Source organism: Rhincodon typus, chromosome 5 (assembly GCF_021869965.1).
Source record: "Rhincodon typus isolate 14 chromosome 5, sRhiTyp1.1, whole genome shotgun sequence".
NCBI classification, from domain to species: domain Eukaryota; kingdom Metazoa; phylum Chordata; class Chondrichthyes; order Orectolobiformes; family Rhincodontidae; genus Rhincodon; species Rhincodon typus.
Window position 1 is genome coordinate 65,361,430 of NC_063336.1, and position 12,892 is coordinate 65,374,321.

Below are 12,892 nucleotides of genomic sequence, written 5' to 3' on the forward strand. Positions count from 1 at the left end.
ACTCCGGGTCTCAGCCCCTCCCTCACTCCGGGACTCAGCCCCTCCCTCACTCCGGGACTCAGCCCTTCCCTCAGTCTGGGTCTCAGCCCCTCCCTCACTCTGGGACTCAGCCCCTCCCTCAGTCTGGGTCTCAGCCCCTCCCTCACTCCGGGACTCGGCCCCTACCTCACTCTGGGTCTCAGCCTCTCCCTCAGTCTGGGTCTCAGCCCCTACCTCACTCTGGGTCTCAGCCCTTCCCTCACTCTGGGTCTTAGCCCTTCCCTCACTCTAGGTCTCAGCCCCTACCTCACTCTGGGTCTCAGCCCCTACCTCACTCCAGGACTCGGCCTGGCCCACGCTTGATCTGCTGCCACTGTGGGACACACCCTGCACGCTTTCTGGTTGCAACTTGTCGCAGAGAGCATAGAAAAAAAAAGGAAACAGAAAAGAAAGGAGAAAAAACAAAAGAAACAGAAAAGGAACTGGCGAGATTGGAGTTCTGACTGGAGCATCTTACCCTTCTGCCATCTTGCCATCTTTTTGCTTCCTGACAGCAGCTTGGCTGCTTTGTGGAATGTTCTTTGTTAATTTTAACTCAATCCTCAATTGCATATGGTCAGGCGCTGCTTCAGAGCTGATTAGTTATTTAAAGCTGTCATGCTCACATTTCTCTGTAAGTCTGTACAGATTGTGGATAAAAGTATCAATACTTGCCCCTTGTTACTGGTTATGTTTATTAAATTTAATAATTAAAACTGAAGATGATAATGAGTCTTTACCTACCTGCAGTCCTCTCTACTGTACAATGTTATGTTGGCCCTCACTGGTGAGGTCTCACTATGAGGACTGATGGACACCTCCAGACCTATTTTAGTACCTGAAACAACTCAAATTCCAATGGCTTCCTCAATGACACACTTATTTGTCTTGTTGCTTTTGTTGTAGTGCTCTTATACCTCATTAGTGGAGATGTGTGTCAGTTGAGGCATCCATTATTTCCTATGATTCAGTCCCTAACTCTACTTCCTGGAACAAAGATGTTTGGAATGTTGGACTGTTGAAGGATGTAAACTTAATAACATCTCAGGGGGATGTGGCATCAACGAGCACAAATTACTTTGTGTGCTTTCATACAGGATATGCATTGATGAATGAATATCTGTGATGGTTGATGAAAACTGCTGATTTCAGTGGCAATGCTTAGATTGTCCTAGTGTGTTACACTTTTTGTTACAAAGGAGATAAACAACACCCTGAACAAGTATAAACTCATAAAAAGAGCTATTATGGGTTAATTATGTATTGACTCTCCTGATCACAAATTTGAGCATATCCTGCACCAGCTACATAGCTTTGGATTATGTTTTGACTTTCCATAGGTTGGCAGTCACCTATCCCAAAAGGTTACCATCAATGAAGAAGCACAGTGCTGAGTCAACTGTGCTATTGCTGCCTTCTTCAAACTGTTTCTGACAACAGGGACCTCTGGAAGTCAACAACAGTCCTTGTCTACAAGACTGTTGTGTTGACTGCCCTCGTCTACTTCAACAAAATCTGAACGCTCTCCTGACATTGCATTAAGATACTTGAGAGTTTCCACTTGCAGTGTCTACGTCGAATCCTTGAAATCAAATGGCAGGGTCATTGGACCAACGTGAGCATCTTCTGTGAAGCTGCTACCAGTATCAAAGCCCTGCTCCTGAAGAGCCAACTCTGATAGACAGTTATTGCCTCTGGATGCCTGAAAATCACCTCCCTCAGCAGGATCAATTGTCCCAGTTCTCTGCTGGGCAACACTGTAACCATAGCCAAAGGAAAACATAAAAGATATGCTGAAGGTTTCCCAAAAAGATAGAGGCATTGACACCACTGTCTGGGAGGAAAAAGCTGCTGATTCATCAGCATGGCACCTCCTGAACTATCAAAGACCAAACCACTCAGAGACATCAGTGATTTGACTGTGGTGGCACAGAAAGGAGAAGGCTGAGAGTTCCATTACTGCACTCAACAATATTCCCTCACTGTGGAGAAAGAAACTTAAAGATCAGAATTGGGCTCCTTGTTCATATGCAGACTTATCTATCCAGAAAGATGTCATCCCCAATTTTGAGAGACCACTGATGATACCTTTATTTATAATAGAGGTGAAGGGCAAAACTAACAATTCCAGGTTTGGCAGTTTAATATTGATGGTGGGAAAGCTTTAAGAAATAATGATCAAGGAGAAAAAACAGCCACCTGGACAAATACATGCTCCCAAAAAGAGCCAGAACAGATTTGTTAAGGGCTAATTGTGTATTGACTCTCCTAATTGAAAATGTTGATAAGGCGAGCAAGAGGATGGATGAGCACAGTACGGCAGTAGTTGTAGATACAGGCATTCAAAAGGCAATTAACAAAATAACACATTATGGACTTGTTAGCAAAATTAAAACATATTGGATAAAATACAAAGCAGCAAACTGAAAACAAAGTTGCCCGAGGAATAGGCAACAGAGTTTTGGGGTGAATGGCTGTTTTCAGACTGGGGAGGTATACAGCGATGTATTCCAGGGTTCTGCATTAGGACCACTACTATTTGTGACAAACATTAGTAACATGGTCTTAGGTATATAGATTCATTTGGAATTTGCCAACTGCATTAAGCTTGGAAGCACAGTTAACAGTGAAGAAGCACCTGGCTGGGAACAAATATATATTTGGTAGTAAAAGATCCTGAACTTTATAAATAGAGACAGAAGATACAAAATCGAAAGAGTGTGGTTAACATAATTAAAACAATAGTTCAGCTCCAACTGGAGAGTTGTAAGAACATGTGAGCCATAAGGCACACATATACTATTGTCATGATTATTCCTGCAATGTCAAATGCAACATCTTCAGTCATTACAGGGTTCATGATGTGAAACAACATCTCTATGTTTTTACAACTGAGGTTAGCTTCCTTCTTTCTCCACTGCCACCATTCTACATCATAGTCATGCAGCCGAGCTCTGTGAATGTGTTGTAATGTGTTTCAGACATATGTCCTCTATGGATGAGTAGCTGGTGGTATGTTGATGTATTGAGAGGTAGTTGAGATTTATAGTATTGGAACATGTGTGAGTGCGAAGTAGAGTACCTGAGTTTTGGGCAAGTGTCCTGAATGATAAAAATTGCTGATAGGGGATAGGGATGTTGTGCACTGAGTGAAATGGGAGCTTAATGGTTCCAATAGATGGAAGTTGGAATATGAAGGTGCATTCATAATTTGTGACCACATAAATGAGATAATTGAGTTTCATCTGGTGTGGATTGACTCCTTGGGCCTTCTAAGGGTGTGTCTTCAGGCCTCCTGGCCCTTGCAGGACTACATGACTAGTATCCTCCTTTCCACCCTCTGGACCAAGCCCTTGGGTATTACATCTAAAATCCTGAGAGCCTTCCACCCTTGGCTGTTTTTCCATTTTTTGTGCTCCTCCTTCTGCCCTTCCACAGATAGTCTGCAGCAGCTGTACAGTAAAGAAGCAGTGATTTATGTTCATGTCGCAATGGTGTGTGACTTAGAGCAAAACATGTAAGTGTTGGCATTCCTGTGACATTGCTGTTTATTGTGATCCTCACTAACAGAGGTCACAGTGAGGTAAGCCCTGATGAAATGATCTTTGTAAGTTTCTGTAGTATATTCATAACATGGTACATATTCCATCCACAGTAGGGAAGCCTTGCTATTGAGTTGAGCAATGGGTGCACATAGAAAGCAGACTAATGTCAAACATCTTGAACAGTACTGTGACTCCATTCATTCAGTGGACATTAGACATGTGGTTGATAAAAATTCTTTAAGGGATCAGTAATTGGACTTTTTGACAGGGAGACTACAAAATCCTTGCCCAACTCTTGTAACCAGGGAGTTTACAAGACAGTAACAATAAGCTTGCCATGCCTGCCTTCCAACAACATGAAGATAAGGTAACTTGCTGTGAATCCCATTAACTGCTGATGCTTGCAGTTAATCAGTGCCTCTATGCAATGAAGAATGAGCATTACCCGAGATGAATGCGCAATTTCACTTCTTCAATCTAAATTTCTCTAGCTGCAATATTTGGTCAATTTCTTGACTGCAAACTTCAATATTAGTTTGGGGTACTTCTTCAAATGAAGGTTCATAGACTGTTGTAATGGGTAAGAGAATACTTGTATAATTATAAGAGATGAGATGTTTATACATTAAATGCCCAGTTCCGCAAGTACTGATCAGAAAGCAGAGCCTGAACAGTTTAGAGAGACAATGATCTAGTGATATTATTGCTAGACTATTAATTCAGAGACCCTAGTAATGTTCTGGGGAACTGGGTTCAAATCCTACCATGACAGATGATGGAATTTGAATTCAATTAGAAACAAAACCTGGAATTAAGATTTATGATGACCAAAAGTCCATTTCCGATTGTCAGGTAAAACTTACCTGGATCACTAATGCCCTTTAGGGAAGGAAACTGTTATCCTTACCTGGTCTGGCTTCCATATGACTCCGGACCCAGACCAGTGTAGTTGACTCTTAACTGGTCCTGTGCAATTAGGGATGGGCAATAAAATGCTGGCCTAGCCAATGACGCCCACATCCCATGAATGGATAAAATAAAAGCTCTGTCAAGAATTCCACAATGTCAACAATTTATGCCGTTGCAGAAGGACAAAAAGCTGCAACATTTGTATCACACTGCTGGCTTCCCAAGAATGCATGGAGTTATTGAATGCCCCTTATTGTTATTTATAAAACAATATAAAACATTTATATTATACAAGAGAATACTTGTATAATTATAAGATATGAGATGTTTATACATTAAATGCCCAGTTCCGCAAGTACTGATCTGTTTATGGTAATATGCCTCTACATAAACTGCAAGAATTTTAAAAATCCTTCAGTGCGCATGTATCTACCAGCACAGCATCCTGAAAGGTCATTGCCAATTTCCTAGAGATATGTTGTTGATGGTGATGAGCTGGCTCAAGACTGATGAACTCTTTGTAAGCTATATCTTTCTTTCCTTTTTCTTAAATTATTCAAAATGGCACCGTATCATGACAACAAATCAAAGCTTTTGATTGTATTTTATTGTATTCTTACTTAAAATGCATGTGGTAATAAAATCAAAGTCAAGTTGTAGGTGCTAAGAATATCTGGGGAAAGAAGAACTGAAATTCAGTTTCCTGAGCACCTTGAATACCAGCTGTAGAAATAACTAATGACAATTCCATGCAGATTACAAATATGACAGCCTCCTTGTGGCATAGTAGTAACGTCCCAACCCCTAGACTGAGAGGCTTAGGTTCAAATCCCACCTGCTCCAGAAATGTGTAATAACATCTCTGAACAGGTTGATTAGGAAAAATGCGTTAAATTTAAAAAAAAAGGTACTTGCAAACAGGATGGCTGTGGATTTCAGGCTAGCAGCCGATACTTACTGTCACCTGAAAATTGCAGTGCATGAACCCGACATCGTGCACCAGCTGCAGGATGCTCAGGTATGTGGTGGGGCCCTGTCTGCGCAAGCCCCTGTTCGGATGGAATTCACATCAACATTAGGGTCCTGAACTCCCTCAGGAGTCTGTACCCTACAACCAGAGCTACCTGTTAGGAATGCTGTCAGTGTCCTTCCACCTTGCAAAAGGGCAATTTTTGCACAGGCTGCTGCTACATCCATCTTGACTTTGCCCACCATTCGAACATACTTTGGCGTGCTTATCCACTGCTGGGTGGCAGGGATCCCCAGCAGAGGGCACTCTATGCTGGAGTCCTCCCTCTTTCCATCGGGGTCCTGGGGTGGAGGGTATTGCACGCAGTTGTCCCTTATAACCATAAGTTGTGGTGGTTCATGGACCCTGAACCCAAACGTTTATGTTGCAGCACTGTGGTGTCTGTGGACTGTGTGTATATTAGTCATGGGTGTTTGCACCCCCTTTTTAGTCATTTGAAAAATCATTTTTTTGTGTTTTTTGGCCACACTTCAACCCCACAGTCCTGATCCTTGGGCACCCACTGCAGAGGGTTGTGGGCAGATCAGAGACCTCGTTGTAGTTCTGCTCCTTGCCTGGCCAGGCTGGCTACAAATAGGTCCAGACAGCAAGCTGTGGAGGTGGGGTCATGTCTGTTGACTGTCTGCCCCTGTTCCACGGTTTTGTTTGTGCACGGGTGTCCTTGGGGTGGGAGCACACAGTGTCAACCAATGCTCTCAATGCCTTTAGAGAGGTGGGGGCCATGGGGGATACAGTGCTTTATTTTCCCCTCCAACTCCATTTTAATTTAGCCCCTTCCTGCTGTCCCTACTGCCCCTCACTTTGGATAGCTTGAATTACCTATTATGGGCTTTTCAGGTAAAATCCATGTGGCAGCACAGATGATTACCGGTGGTGATTAGTAGTTAAAAACCAAAGAAAATCATGGTTATTTGGTTGTGGAAAAGTTATTTAGTTGGTTTATGATAACATGTCTGTGTAAAAAAAAAGGATAAAGACATTTGCAGTGCCCAGGTAATTCAGTTGGTTGCACATCAGACTTTCAATTTGAGAGCCCTTATGGCACAGTGGTAGTGTTCCAATCCTCTGGGCTGCAGAGGCTTGGGTTCAAGTCCCATTTGCTCCAGAGATTTGTAATAACATCTGTGAACAGACTGATTAATAAAAAAAAAGCACTTGCAAGTACCTATTCTTAGGTAATTCTCCCATAAAATCTTATTTTTTTCTCTCTTACCCCCAGCCAACAAGTTTTCATGACATCATTACAGTAGATGGTGTTTATTGAATTCAATTAACCGCTAACCCTTTTGGATCCAAATACAACAGCATCTTCATTTACTTGAAATTAAACAAAGAACCCATTTACTTGAAATTAAACAAAGAACCGTGGATGCTGGAGATCTGAAATAAAAACAGAAATTGCTAGCCAAATTCAGCAGGTCTGGCAGCACCTGTGGAAAGAAAGCAGAGTTAACATTTTGAGTCTGGTGAGCCAGGCTCAAAATGTTAACTCTGCTTTCTTCCAATAGATGCTGCCAGGTCTGCTAAGTTTCATCAGCAATTTATGTTTTTGTTACCTGACTATATTATTAGTCCAAGAATAGCCAGACTGTTGATCAAAATCAAGTTGCATTCACAGAGAGCACGTGATGGATAATGCCTGCTGCTCTGAAATGCAGTCTGTCCTTCAAAAAGCGAGGCTATGCTAAATCACAGAAGGCAGCTATGCCAGAAAAAGCTTAATGACTTTGCAAGTGGTTAAAGTCACTTGAAGGACCTCCAGCTTCTACTTGTCCTTCCATGACTCTTGAATGTAATGAGTTGTTGTGCTAAATGGCTGTTTGGAAAGAAAAGACTGTTGCCGTCAGTTGGGTTGCTTCAAGAGTCTAACCCTCTGGAATTTTTTTTCTCCAGCTTCTGATCCAACTCTGTCTTGAATTTGTTTGGCCAGTTGGCCTTTACCTCCTGTGGCAGCTCACTCCATACATAGCACTACTGCCCTACAATGCCAGGAACCTAGGTTCGACCCCAGCCTTGGTGACTGTCTGTGTGGAGTTTGCATTGTCCCCCCCGTGTCTGCGTGGGTTTCCTCCGGGTGCTCCGGTTTCCTCCCACAGTCCAAAGGTGTGCAGGTTAGATGGATTGGCCATGCTAAAATTGGCCCGTAGTGTCCAGGGATATGCAGGTTAGGTGGATTAGTCATGGTAAATGTGGGATTACAGGGTTTGGGTGGGATGCTGTTTGGTGGGTTGGTGTAGACTCATTGCACTGTTGGGATGCTATATTTCGATGATCACCCTTTATCTTCCCTCTTAATTTGAGACTATGCCCTCTTGTGGAAAATGTGATTTATTAATCTTGAGCTCCTGTGGTCTTTCTCCTGATTTGTTGTGGCTGTACAATCTGCTGGATTAATTTTACATGTTGTAACATGTCCAAAGAGTCTGTTGAAATATGTGTAAAGAGTGCTGTAATATCAAAATCTCTAATGAAAGTTAAATGTTCAACAGTTATGCCCCTGCTTCTCCAATGGTGCATTTTTGACCCATTTTGTTGGGAAACTGACATTATGAATTAGATTTTCATGGATTTGGGAGACACTGTGGTGGTGCAAAAATGATAGCTGGGATCCAATTCCTTGATTTCTGACTCCCTCCAATCAGACCCCACCATTGGAACATCTTCTACTCCCCTCCCCTCTCTGCCTTCCACAAGAACCATTCCCTTTACCACTCCTTGGTTCAGGCCACACTCCCCACCAACCACTCCAACCTGCCCAGTACCTTCCCTGTAACCATAAAAGACGCAACACCTGTCCAGACACCACCTCCCTCACCTCCATCCAGGGCCCTAAACTGCCCTTCCAAGTGAGACCTGCATCTCCTCCAACCCAGTCTATTGCATCTGGTGCTCCCGATGTGGCCTTCCCTACGTTGGTGAGACCAAACGTTGTCTAGGTGATCGTTTCACCGAACATCTTCACCTGGCCCATAACGGTCAGCCTACCCTCCCGGTCACCGCCCATTTCAACTCCTCCCCTCACTCCCCCTCCGACATGTCTGTCCTCGGCCTCCTCCAGTGTTGCAGTGATTCAGAACACAAATTTGAGGAACAACACCTTATCTTCCGCCTGGGCCCCCTGCAGCCCGGAGGACTCAACATTGAGTTCTCCAATTTCAAATAACCTTCTCACCCATCCCCCTGCTCCCTTTCCAGGCCCACCTCCTCCCTTCCATTCCACCTACTGACCCACTCATCCCTCCCATCGACTAACAGGTCGCACCTGCTACCGGTATCCACCTATCACCACCATTCTTCTACCCCCCTCCCCTCCTTTATCTGCAGCTCTCTCTACCCCCACATCCAGTCCTGATGAAGGGTAATACTCAAAATGTTGACTGCTCCTTTCCTCCAGATGCTGCCTGGCTTGCTGTCTTCTTCAAGCCTCCTGTTAGTCTACTTTGGAATCCAGCATCTGCAGTTTTTTTGTGTCCCTCAATTTTTAGTGAGTTAAGGACATGGGATGGTGCAGGGTAGCTATCTTCCCAAACTGGCTAGCATCGTAATTGGGGATGGATGTCCTATCCATCACAATTTTCAAGGACTTGGATCAGCTTTTAAAGCACTCATGATTCACGATTTCCTCAGACATATAGTCTGGAACGTTTTGAAAGGTAAGTTTTAAAGATCTTAACTCGCACAGCCTCACCCCTGCCTCCAAAGCGTCACCTTCCATGCCTATTGACTCTCTATACACTCTGCACAGAAACAGTGAACCCTAGAGTAACAAAATTTCTTGACTGCCGCTACCCATCTCAGAGATGAAACCCCAACCCATATGTCTGAGTGTACATAGCAGCAAATCTGAAGCAGCAGTCAAAAGTATTAATCCCATCATTAAAATTACTTTCATCAGAGAACACAAGAGTTGAAGAAAGAACATTGTTATTTGATTATTTTTAAGGCAGAGGGTGTGACTGAGGGCATGAAAGGTTTTTGGAGTAGGTGGGAATGTGGAGTAATTAGATCAGCCATAATTTAATTGAATGGTGGAGCAGGCTCAAGGGGCTGTGGGACCTAATCTGGTTCCTAATTCATATGTATACATGTCTGTATATTCACTAACAGGACATTACTATTAAAAATCCGGTTTTACAGACATGTTGGACTATGAAGGATTTTCTGTTCTCATCATTGCATTATGACCAGTAATCCACAGTACCGGGCTTATATTTGGGGACATTGTTCAAATCCCACCTTGGCAGCAAGGGTAGCAAGTGATGAGTAAAAATCTGGAATTAAAAACTGATCTCAGTGATGATGACTATAAAACCATTATCAAATATTCTTAAAAATAAAATTGGTTCATTTTCCTCTAGAGAAGGAGATGTACCATTCTGACCTGGTCTGGCCCACATCTGACTCCAAGCCCATAAGAATGGGGTTGTCACTTAAATATCTCCCTGGAATAGCCTTACGAACCATTCAGTTATAACAAACTGCACAAAGTCAAAAAGGAATAAAACTGGATGGGCCACCAGGCATCAACCTGTTATCCAATTGTTGCAGGGATTCACTTTGACCTATTGACCTCAATTTTGCTAAAGCTATGCTTGGTCACATGGTAGTGTGATGCTGTGAACTGTTTTGTGTTTTTATTGCTTTTGGTTCCAATGTTCCTGCCTTGAATAATTCTGTGATGAGATTTGAAGCAATGTTATTCTGGCAAAATTTGAGCAAAGGGTTAGCAAGTAGATTATTGATGATCTGGTGTTGCATAGTTGTGTTGTTATTGACTCCTTTCATCGGTTTGCTGATTGGTTGGAGACTGTTGGTGTGGTAGTTAGTTAGATTAGATTTCCCTACATATTGTAGATAGCACAAACCTGGGCTATTTTCCATAAATATCAGTTAAATTTGGTGTTGTAACCCAATTGAACTAGCTTGCCTAGGAAGGCAACTGTGCTTTAATATAGGTTTCACTGGAACTATTACTGATAAATGAATTATAGGAATTCTAGTTATAGAAATAAGGCACTTTTTGACACACTATATAATAGATTGTAATAATGCACAGTTAATAATATGAAAGAGAAATTTCTTTGTTAATGACCCCGCCTCCATTCAACATTGTACCATGAAGTTTACTAAAAAATTTGGATAAATGATAAATTGCAACAATTTAGCATAGGATTATCTTAAAATATTACAATGTTACATAAAGATTACAAAAACTTAATTTAAACTGTTACTGAAACTCGACTTTAAAAAATTTAACTGTTTTCCTTGTTGAATACATAATAACTATGTAGGTTGAACACAGGAAATGTTACTAATAATAAATTGTAAGAACTGAAATGTGATACTTTTAGTTGTAATCTTATGAAAACTACTTTCCCTCTCATTAATGACTTTTTTTTTTAGAATTGTCTCAGTGATTGGAGATTGTAATCACGTAGAAGTGAATGAAACTAAGCTGGAGAGCTGAAATTGGACTGAAGAAATTGCTTAGAAACTTTCCTTACAACTTATCAATTGATAATCAGTTTTTTTCGGGACAGATTTCAATTCATGAAGACCAAATTTAAAAAATAAACATGTCTTGAAAATTAATTATACCACTTTGTAGCTACCAATATGGAAAACTTTGTATTTTTGCCTGTATCAATCTTGATAACATCATGCAAAATTTATGATTTGTGGTGTATTGTGGTAGAAATTTAATGTTTTTCTTCCTGAAAATTCTTTTCCAAACACAGTAGCAATCGGTGACAACTAATTCAATATTCTAAAGTGCAAATATTATGTATTGTATTAAATGTACTGAATTGCTTTAAGTAAATTGATGTGTTATTTTCTACACATGTTTAACATACAATCTTATTCATAGATGTATAGTCTTCTAGATAAGGACTATTTGTGATTGATGGAACTGGCACTTTGTTGTGTTGTGATTAGTCATCATTAAATAAATATATTTGAAGAGTATCTAGGATGGTGCAATGAAAAATTGTGTAGCATTAATTTATTTACAATATATAACTATTTTATGCAAAGAATTATTCCTATTTCAAAAACAGCAAAGTAATGCCCAGAATACTTATTTTCTGCTTACCAGAGTGAAAAGCTATCATGGTTATGAACATTGTTACTGTTTAACTAGTATCTTCAAAATGTAATGTCAGAAAAAAGCATACATTCTCAATAAAGTTTCGTATTAGTAAACATTTTAAAGATATTTCATTTTTTTCTTCTTCTAACTTCATAATTTCTATGACTTAAAAAGCAAAAACCTATCATGCATGTATTGTCATTTAATACCAATGTAGGTGATGTGTCAAAGCTGTATGTAGCAGCCCAAAAAACTGAGCAATTTGTACCTAATTATGGCAAAGCTGCTTAATTGCAAGTCAGTGTTCAGATTTGGAAAGAAACCCTTTGGTCCAACCAGTTCACGCTAACCATAATCCCAAACTAAACTAGTCCCACCTGCCTGTGCTTGGCCCAAATCCCTCCAAGCATTTTTTATTCATGTATTTATCCAAACATCTTTTAAATGTAACTGTACCTACATTCACCACTTCTTGTGGAAGTTCATTCCACACATGAACCACTTTCTGTGTAAAATATTGCTCATCATGTTATATTTAAATCTTTCTCCTCTCACCTTAAAAATATGCCCCCTAGTCTTGAAATCCCCCACCCTAGGGAAGACACCAGCCATTCACCTTATCTATGCCCATCATGATTTTATAAACTTCTATCAGGTCACCCCTCAACCTACTATGCTCCAGTGTCCCAGCCTATCCAACCTTGTCTTATAACTTAAACCCTCCATTGCTGGCAACATCAGTCAACTGCACTGCAACTAAAATGTGTTTTGAAATATTTAGGAATTTAACTGAATTCCTTCAGATAGACAGCCTTAGACAGCAGGGAGAAGCCCCCAGCCTGTTAACAGGGTGGATTGAATAGCAAATGCAGAAGGCAGCAGTATTAGAATGTGGTTGAATAAGGTATGTTGTGAAAGCCCAAGGATAGGTGATAAGGGTATTTGATAAACGTCATGAGAGTATAGCAAGACTTGTAACTGTTCATCAACAGATCATGCAGTCACATGACTGACCTGATTGGATGTGTATATTATCAATCAATAACACAATTGATTTGCAATTGGTTCGTAAATGATAAGGTGGGCTGAAAACAAACATCTTTCCTTTGGTCAGGGAAGAAGCATCTGGACCCCAGAGGTTTTCTTCTCACCGGCATCACATCAATAAACTCTTTGGTACTGGAAGTGGGCTCAAGGTGTTGAGTGATTCATTTCGTCATTCTGCCCCAACACCTTCTATAATGATGTCTATTCCAGAACTGCACACCGTACTCTAGCTGTGGCCTAACCAACATTTTA

General features: G+C 41.1%; 1 protein-coding gene across 1 annotated transcript in view; it reads left to right on the plus strand.

Annotated features, from left to right (window-relative positions):
- opn5 (opsin 5) overlaps positions 1-11,105 on the plus strand; it is a 56,085-nt gene extending 44,980 nt beyond the window's left edge. The window contains exon 6 of the mRNA XM_048597392.1: positions 10,906-11,105. Coding sequence (XP_048453349.1) covers positions 10,906-10,969 — 64 coding nt within the window. The 3' untranslated portion in view covers positions 10,970-11,105. The remainder of the gene's footprint in view (positions 1-10,905) is intronic.
- Positions 11,106-12,892: the final 1,787 nt, after the last annotated feature.